The sequence below is a fragment of the Dermacentor andersoni genome, chromosome 7 (assembly GCF_023375885.2).
Source record: "Dermacentor andersoni chromosome 7, qqDerAnde1_hic_scaffold, whole genome shotgun sequence".
Lineage (NCBI taxonomy): Eukaryota > Metazoa > Arthropoda > Arachnida > Ixodida > Ixodidae > Dermacentor > Dermacentor andersoni.
In genome coordinates, this window is record NC_092820.1 from 123,205,820 (window position 1) to 123,214,952 (window position 9,133).

Sequence of the window (9,133 nt, forward strand, 5' to 3'; positions counted from 1 at the left end):
ACTTATACCAACACCACCTAGAAAGCACAAGGCCGTTTCTCTCGGATCCTTGACGTCATGCTAGTGGACCGACTGCCATAGAATCTAATGGCGATGCTCCCGAGTAGGCAACAGTGATTTTGACGTCGCCGCTTTCGGCATGCCAGCCTTGGCATGGAAATTTCTGGGCCACTAGCATGACGTAGTGAACAGGCCTTGCGCTGTCTAGGTGGTGTTGCTTATATGGGGCAGACGAGGCGACCTTCATGCCAGCCTTATTTGCAATCTTCTTTAAGGTGATGTGAAGTTCTGTGTGTAAGTACGGAATGACGGCCACCAATGACGGTCACCCTGTTTCGACCGTGGCTAATTGTGGACACGGGCTTCATTCATCACGCGAAGAGAATAGCCTCAACTACTACGCCGATCAAATGCCGCGGACAGCCTGCCGTAGTCAAGGAGGTACGCTTGTACTTGAGAGTTATCTGGTCCCTTCTGATTGGGCTGCACTTTTTGCGCTTGTCCAGGTAGTCCAGTACTTTTTGTCCTCGTGCAAGGAAAGTTCTGCACGAGATCACGGTTCGCCTGCGCTCGCTACTTTGGAAGTACAGGCATTGCACAAGCATTCGGTAGCAGACGACGTGTTGCAGCGCTGGATGAATAACGGTGCGCAGATGTAAATATCTCCCGCTCTGGTTACAGCAGTTCCTGTCGCTGGCATAGGAAATGCGAGGTACGAGTTCGACGCCTGAATGATGGTTAGGGAAGGTTAGTGAATTCGGGTGACGCGCATTAAATTGCCTTCGATCGCATGTGTTTCTCTTAGAAGCCGTTCCCTGATAAAGAAAAAAATACATTACCCACTACCACATTTCCGTTCTCACGTCTTGGTATACTATCACGATAGCGACTACTTCGACAACGAAAAAGAGGATGCCCTCCTTTTATGTGCACATTTATCGAAGAGATTCACGACAGGCCTGCACTAAGTTGACGCGAGATGATGCCAGATTGCAGAAGCATGTCGGCCCGGGAGCCAAACTTATAATATAGTGCACAGCATACAAGGTCCATCTAAATAGGCCGCGAAGCTTAGAACTAAAAGCGTGCCAAAAGCGTGCCAGATATATCACTTAGTGGTGCTAATTTATGGGCATGCATGCAGTGGTGCACCATTGAAGCGCGACTAGGAGAGGGGGGTACGAACACTGAAACTAGGAAACCTTCGTGGAAAAAAGAAATGTACGAAAATTTTTAATCAGTATACTGTCATACGAGTAAATATTCAGTTTCAAATATTTTTGCTGTACTAAAACAGCAAATGTCAATTTTTTTCTTCTATTCCACAATTTATTGGTTCGTTCTTGGTGACCCCTACCAACCAGCGATTCCGGCGCAAGACTGTACGACCCAGTTATTATGTCGTACGGAATCACGTTGCTCACTTGAACGCGGTGGTTTCGTCCGAGCATTTTCTTTATTATTTCCTTGCGTGTTTGTTCAAAGTATGGCTTGCGCTTCACTTCAAATTTTGAGTGACCTAGCGCACGACATTCATTGCCGAAAGGTGCGAGTCCAGATTTTTTGTTATCGCGCTAGTTCACGCTGCGGCATCCGACGCGCTGTCTCTCGCCGTGACGATAAAAACGTTGCGCTATGTTCGTTCACTCTCCGACATGCAGCACAAGTAATGAGCCGAATCTTTTCTAAATGATAATATGGGGCAATGTTGTCTTGTCTGTTAACTGTTGGATATGAATACGTGGTGTCGCACGGAATTGCGAATGATTCTGTGAAATGTTACGCGTACGTTGCTATACATTACGACTGTGTGCTGGCCAAAGTATTTTCATCCATTGAAACATGTTTTGTTTGGTCGGTTATATTGGTTGCATTATTCTAGACGAATAAAAGTCAAGTTGCTTTTGAAATCTCTGTGACGCTGTCGTTTATTTCCATCCTCTTCACTCTCCTTCCTAAGGAACCTATTGGAGCAATTGCCGTCAATAACAGACTAATTATGTTCCATTTAATACACAGGCCGCTCCTATAGTTTAATGACACGCTGGCACCTCAACTAAGGCGAGTCTCAAGCTAGCCTCAGCCTCAAAACAAAAATAACTGCTGGCGTAGGGGTCGAAATGCCGGGCGCTAAAGAAATTCAAACATTCGCGCCCAGCAGCATAAGATTGTGACGTCACTGCCATTTCCGGTTTCAACGTCACTTCTTCTTTTTTTTTGCTGTTAGTTGTCCCTTCGATACGAAAATGGAGACTGTTGCAACGAGCCGCCATTTCCTTGACTTGTGGGCTTCCATGGAAGCTTCGCTACAAGTTCACATATACCTTGCAGCCTACTTGAAAGCAAAACCTTTCTCGAACGGCGAGCAGCAGCAACTCAAGAAAGAGCCCGTGCAGAGCGACGCGTCGACAACAGGAGATGACAGGACAACGTCCCGCAGTACGCTGTGGCGCGTCACAGGAGCGCACGCCACGACAAAATGCGCCAAACGCGCGATGTGCGCCGAGCAGACAGCAAGGTGAGCACTTTTCTGTTCGTTTTCTAAACCGACGTGCAGCGCCATAGTATACACAGTATGCACGCACGTCATTCAAGGATAGTCCGCGACTTCCGGTTTACGGCGGCGCCATGTTGGGGAACCTATAGGCCTATGTGCGCGCCTGTTGATAAGGTTCCTCAAGATGGCGGAAGGTAGTGGAAGCAGACGACAGCAGCGGATGTGACGTCACGTGCATACTATGTATACACTGCACTTCCAACTTTTCGAACTGGCGCGCTGCACTCTGCTTCACCCGCGCACGGTACACCGCAACGGAAATGGTGCAGAAAGTGCAGGCAATTCGAAGAGATGTCTCTCGATTGCATGCAAAGTGGGCGCGTGACTCTTTTTTTTTTTCTTTTGCCATGAGTTATATGCGGGCACGTCTGTGCGGTTCCTCTTTCTTTTTTTTTTTTTTTACCAATTTCGTCTGAGCAGATATGAGTGGTTTGCTGAACGTCGTCTGTTGAGGTTTCTGGGAAGCCACGAAGCAGAAAAAAAAAAGAAACCTTGTTATCGTTCGTATCCGCGCTCACACGAACTTGGTGAAACGAGGAATCAAGCACACGTGTCTGCATAACGCTTTGAAAAAAAAAAAAGTGCACTGCGCACCTTTCGAACTATACGAAGCGGAAACTGACCGTGTGAAAGCTGTCATGTTAAATCAATTAGGGCCCTTTGCGGCTTTCTAGTCTTTCTGTTTTCTTTCTAAGATTCGGGGTTCCAGCATCTTTCAGCTAACGCAAAAAAAAGAAATGCAGAGTAAGAAAATACCATGTCGGTATACTCCTTTAAGCGGAAGTGTGACATTGTTAGGTCGTCCATTAACTTCCCGGGTCGGACTCTTGGCGTTGAGACCTTTGTTCTTGCTGTTCTGGTTGCCGAACTTTTTTACTTTCGATGCTCCCTTTACTAAATACCTTTGGCAGGGCCTTTGCGGCGTTTTTTGCTCAAGGCCAGGGGCGAAGAATATTAAACTTTTTTTTATGGATTGGTTATAAGGGACATGCTATTAAAACAATCTTGCCAGAGCTGCGCGGTTGCTAGCGGTCTAGTTTTCTTAATAAGAGCATTCAAGTAGCACCTCAATAGACATTGTGGGCACCAGGTGGTTATCTGATGTGGAACATAACTCCGAGATTTTAAGCAACCCACGCGCGCCGCCCGATCTCAGAGGTCAGGCCCAAGCGCCACGCAGGTTCTCAGCTTTCTGGGCTCTGCATCATTTCCGGCAAGCCGTAATAGCGGAGGTTTTTATTTGTTTGCTTGTTTGTTTAGGTATAAAAGAAACGCCTCTTTTTTTTTAAACCGTTCCATATTGCAAGCATTCCCTCGTGCACAAAACGTAACACTTTGCACAGGCGCTGCTATACATTTAGAACCCGCCGTGGTTGCTTAGTGCCTATAGTGTTGGGCTGCTAAGCACGAGGTCGCGGGATCGAATCCCGGCTACGGTGGTCGCATTTTTCCATGGTGGTGAAATGCGAAAACATCCGTGTACTAATATTTAGGTGCACGTTAAGGGACCCCAGGTGGTCCAAATTTCCGGAGTCCCCCACTACGGCGTGCCTCATAATCGGAAAGTGGTTTTGGCACGAAAAACCCCATAATAAAAATATATATTCAGATTGTGAAACTATGTAGATTGTTTGTCGGCTCGGAGGTATTTGCTTAAAGGCCAACTGCATGGTAACTTTGGACAGTGTAAAAAAGCGTTGTGCCAAATTTCCGTGCAGTTGGCCTTTCAGCAAATAAGTTAGAACTCTAAGCCGACGAACAGTCTACTGTACTCTGCTTCATACATAACAGGCGATACGCTGGAATTAAAATAAAAATCAACACGAGGAAGTGTCACGTGACAACCATAAAACCTAGTCTTGAAAAATATGAGAAATGGGTCCCCACGTGATAGGGAAGCGGTAGCTAGTATGCATAGACGTCTTCATAGACGTCTGCCATACGTCTGTTTCGGCGGTTTCATCTCTCGCCTCTTCCAAGGTTGAAAGCGGCGGGATACATATTGACAAGACAAAAGAAAAAGTGCGTAGATCCGAAGCCTTGTCGCAACGTTGACAACGCGATTTCGAGGCCGAGGCATTTTGCGCTGACGCTGTTGGTTGACGCTGATGCTTGACGTTGTTTGCGGCATAGCGCGCAGCCGTTCGCTGTCCGCTTCATCGGAGGTCTGCTCCAGGCATCTCTGGCGGTCTCGTCTCACCACCACTCGGATTTGTGCCACAAGAGTGTCTGTATGCAAACACTTCCACGCGTGAGCGTGCTGCTCGGCGTCATTGTTGCTTCCACGCTTGGGTTTTTATTTTACGCGTGTCGTGTACGCTGTGCTTGAGAGGCGTCAGACAACGACCGCCAAGCAAATCGGGTAGAGTTTGTGTGCAGTGTACCTCACCTCGAGAATCATTGCAGTTGAAGGTGCGCTGCGGCTGAAATGGCGAATCTTAATGACGGCATAGAGCAATACCCGATTTTTTTTTCTATATAAATTTTATTTATTTTCTTACATCATACTGCAGGCACGTTGTGGCCCAATCAGGAGGGGTAAGGTACACTGGCAAATATGCATACAAAAGGCTAGAACACTAATGTGCAAAACACATCGAGAATTAGCATAATCTACAGAATAGAAAAGAAATGTTTTGAGTAAACTGTTTCAGCAATAAGGGGGGGGGGGGGGGGAGGGGAGGCAACAGCAGGTAGAAAGCTGGAAGTGGGCTTCACCCCAAGCTACCTATGGCTACGTTTGGTATTTGTACAGATAGCTCTCGTCATATATGCGAAATACAGCTGTACATTTCATTTGCTTCACATTGCGTGTAAACCAGTGCAGCCAGCGATCTTGCACGGTTTCTCTCCTCTGCACACGATTTTGAAAGAAACGGAGTCACTTGCTCAACTTCTTCCTCCATCCTGCGTTCCTTCTTTAAACCAACAAATATCGCTCGCTGTGGTGGCCGTGTTGGCCGAAGATGCATTTAGCCAAACACTTCGTACTCGATACCTAAACCTTTTCTTTCCTTTCTTTTTTTTTCCTGGTACGTTGATTGTAGGCGACACTGGACAACAAAGTGTGAAGAGTGCGTGGGCAACTCTCGGGCGTTCTGCACGTGCGCTTCGAGACTAGAGCGCTGGCTACTTCAAAAGAGAAATCGACGACCGAAAAACTGACGACCCGCGCCAAAACCACCGGTTGGCAGGCAAAGAAAGCTTCGGTTCGAAATCAAATATCTTTGAGATAGCCAGCCTCGCGTCGACTAAGACTGTAATAGACGTGGGCCTATCTATTTTTTTTTAATTCGTTCCTTTCTTTCTCGTTTGATCTATAGACCTATCAACATTTCTACGTTTCTGAGCAGCATTGAGAACAAACCCCAGGTGAAACGCGACATACTCTGTATCTCTTTTCCACTCTTCTCTCCCCACAGCCTGGCTATCCCTCACTCGATGGTCCACACTGGTGACAATTCTTTAGAGGACGTTTGTCTCTCCCGCCGACTCCCTCCTACCTTCTTCGTCAGACCGCCACCTTCGCTCGTCTCCCATAGAATCCGGTATGGTATGGTATGGTATGAAAAACTTTATTTTGGTCCTGAGGGATCAGTCTGGGACTGATGCGGGCCGCTCCCACGTCGGTACAGAGAGGCCGAGCCCCTCTGCCATCATAGAATCCGGTGTCTCCCTTTACTTATCTGCATTTCATCATCATCAGCCTAGTTATGCCCACTGCAGGGCAAAGGCCTCTCCCATACTTCTCCAACTACCCCGGTCATGTACTAATTGTGATAATCTGCATTTATCAGATGGCTAAAAAGAGTAGGAAAACACCATCTCTTATCTCTGAGGTTACCTACCACGAGTTAGGCCTAGATACGCCCTTGTGGAGTGAGCGGGGCTTGAGGAGCCACGATCGTCTCTTGTCTACGGTAAATGTCTAGAAAACGTACATAGCTGGCCCTTTATAGATCATATTGCAACTCATCTATCTGTGGTGTTTAACGAAACACGATAATCCACAACTCATAGGCAAGGGCAAGGCCCTGTCTCCTTCACGTTCAACGTTCGCGCTACATTACCTTTACGTTGCTTAGTCCTAGCCTCGTCCACATTACATTATAGGTGGTATACATTGGAGGTATTACATTAATGTGGAGGTATACATTACAGCGGGGACCAGTAGTTGTCGCGAGCACTCTTACGGCCGTTGAAAGAAGCGCACCGTACTGCGCACTTTTATTTACAATTACAAATGACATATAAAGTCCGCGAAGACAATGGCGCGTTCCAGTCTGATCCCACCATCGCGGGCGCTCCGTCGTCACTTCTCGTAGTAGAGCTTGTAGGTCACGTAGGAGCAGTGGAAGGCGTGCATCCCACCCGTCATCAGGCCCGCCATCTGGTGTTTGAAAAGGTGGGCACGTGATAACAGGATTGATTCAGCAGTCTATTTATTGACTTGAATATCCCGAAACTAACACTGGGGCATATCAAGATGCAGGGCCACAGACATGACAATAACAAACCAGTTGATTGATTGATTGATTGATTGATTGATTGATTGATTGATTGATTGATTGATTGATTGATTGATTGATTGATTGATTGATTGATTGATTGATTGATTCATTCATTCATTCATTCATTCATTCATTCATTCATTCATTCATTGATCCGAAGTAACATTCTTGCTATAGGGAGACACCGCAGGACTCTGGGATGACAACTATTGACTCATTCAGTGTTTGATCGCTTTAATTTAACATCCGAAAGTAACACTGATGCTATATGGAGACCCACATAACGGGGAGCTAAGGATTAATTTGCACCACCTTGGCTTCTCGACGATGAGCGTAAATCTAAATACGCAAGCCCAACTTCGTTCCACACCGTTTCGGAGTACTCTGAGAATTAAAGCTGCATTGTCTTGAGGGTATAATAAATGAAAGAAAATGAAATAAAGGCATAAAAGCTCCGTAGCCCTTGCAGTGACCACTGGGGACCCTTTGTTCTCAAACGAGGGCCGTATCGTCCGACGACGTGACAAAATATTCAAACGATGGTTTGGTTAGTCGGTGAGAGCGCAATATAAACCATCATAAAAAAGCACAACTTAAGCAGGCACGTAACATAGAGATCCCTGCCAGCTGTTTTTTTATGTAGTAGTTTGGTATTGTTAATAATGCATTCTCCAAGTGGACGCTTAAGAGAAGAAAATTATTTTTAGCTGTGTCAATCAATTGCCCTTTTACTATACTAATAAAGCCATGAGAAGCGTGTTTCTCAACCTTCATTTTTTGCTAGGTGTCATCCTTGTGGGTGCGAGAAGCACGTGGCCAGTATACTTGTGTGTATAATGTGTGTCAGTATACTTTGAAACAAGCGCAGCCTGCAATATAGATATATGCGAAATATGCTTCTACAGTGATGCGAATAAAATCTCTTGAGGTCTAATCTACACTTCTAAAGGGCGCACTTTTTTTAAGGCTTTCTACAAACGCCTCTATAAGTGGCATCACTATTTACCTTTTGCATTATTAGAAAAGAGTGCCTCCGACTGGCCGGCGGAATTTTGGCAGTATATCCTCAACAACCCTTGTAAACGGGGAGAGTGTTTTCACCTGGTCGACTCTGGCGGAGTAGAAGTCCAAGCAGTCGCGGTATGTTTTGCTACCAATTTCTCATCCTTCTATAAAGCTTCAGGTGTCTCAACGCTGGTGTTCATGAACAGCACACGACGGTACCCACATCTAACGCTGTGTTTGACGAGAAGCTCATCAGCGAATGCCTTTAGCGCTTGTAGCCTTTCCTATCCTGCGGCCCTGATGGTATCCCCTCTGCAATTCTAAAAGCTCACGGCAGTATATTTGCCACAGTATTGACATCTATATTTAATAACCCTTTGAGTACTCTCACTTTCCCTTACACGTGGAAACCTGCTCACGTTCTTCCTTTGTTTAAGTCGGGCTGTAAAAACCGATGACTCTAGTTATGGCCCGATTTCTCTTCCGTGTGACACATCTAAGATTCTTTAGCTCGCTCTTCACAGCATGTGGTCTTTTACTGTGAAGGACACATCGATTCCGAATCAGCTTGGATTTCTGACCAGCCGCTCCACTATCCCAAATCTCGCAAGTTTCAAACACAGATATTCGCGCCGGTACTTCAAAGGGGGCAAGTTGACGCCCTTCACTGTGACCTTAGCAAAGCTTTTGGTCTATTCAGCGCCACTCGCTGCTTCTGATCTGAGCTTAACGCGCTTTTGTGTTGACTCGGCAATCTTTTGCACAGTTATCTTCTTGATAGATCATGTTATGTTAACGTCAGTGGCCAAACGTCTTCTTTTTACGTGGCAGCTAGCGTCGTCCCTCAAGGGTCACTGTTAGGACATCTCCTTTCATTTAATCTTGGGTAATGGCCTCCTTGGCGCTATTAGGAATTCTTCTCTCGTTCTACATGCAGATGACATGAAGAATTCTAAGCAATTTCTCGCTGTTGATGACTGTCCCTTTCTGCAGTCTGACCTTTCCCTATTTTTAAGTAGTTCGAAGATAATGGCCTCATCCTGAATTTTGCTAAGACCAA

At 46.1% G+C, this 9,133-nt stretch overlaps 1 protein-coding gene across 1 annotated transcript in view; it reads right to left on the reverse strand.

Annotated features, from left to right (window-relative positions):
- Positions 1 to 6,777: 6,777 nt before the first annotated feature.
- LOC129385387 (uncharacterized) overlaps positions 6,778 to 9,133 on the reverse strand; it is a 12,117-nt gene continuing 9,761 nt past the window's right edge. The window contains exon 5 of the mRNA XM_055072024.2: positions 6,778 to 6,947. Within this exon, the coding sequence (XP_054927999.1) occupies positions 6,870 to 6,947 (78 nt within the window). The 3' untranslated portion in view covers positions 6,778 to 6,869. The remainder of the gene's footprint in view (positions 6,948 to 9,133) is intronic.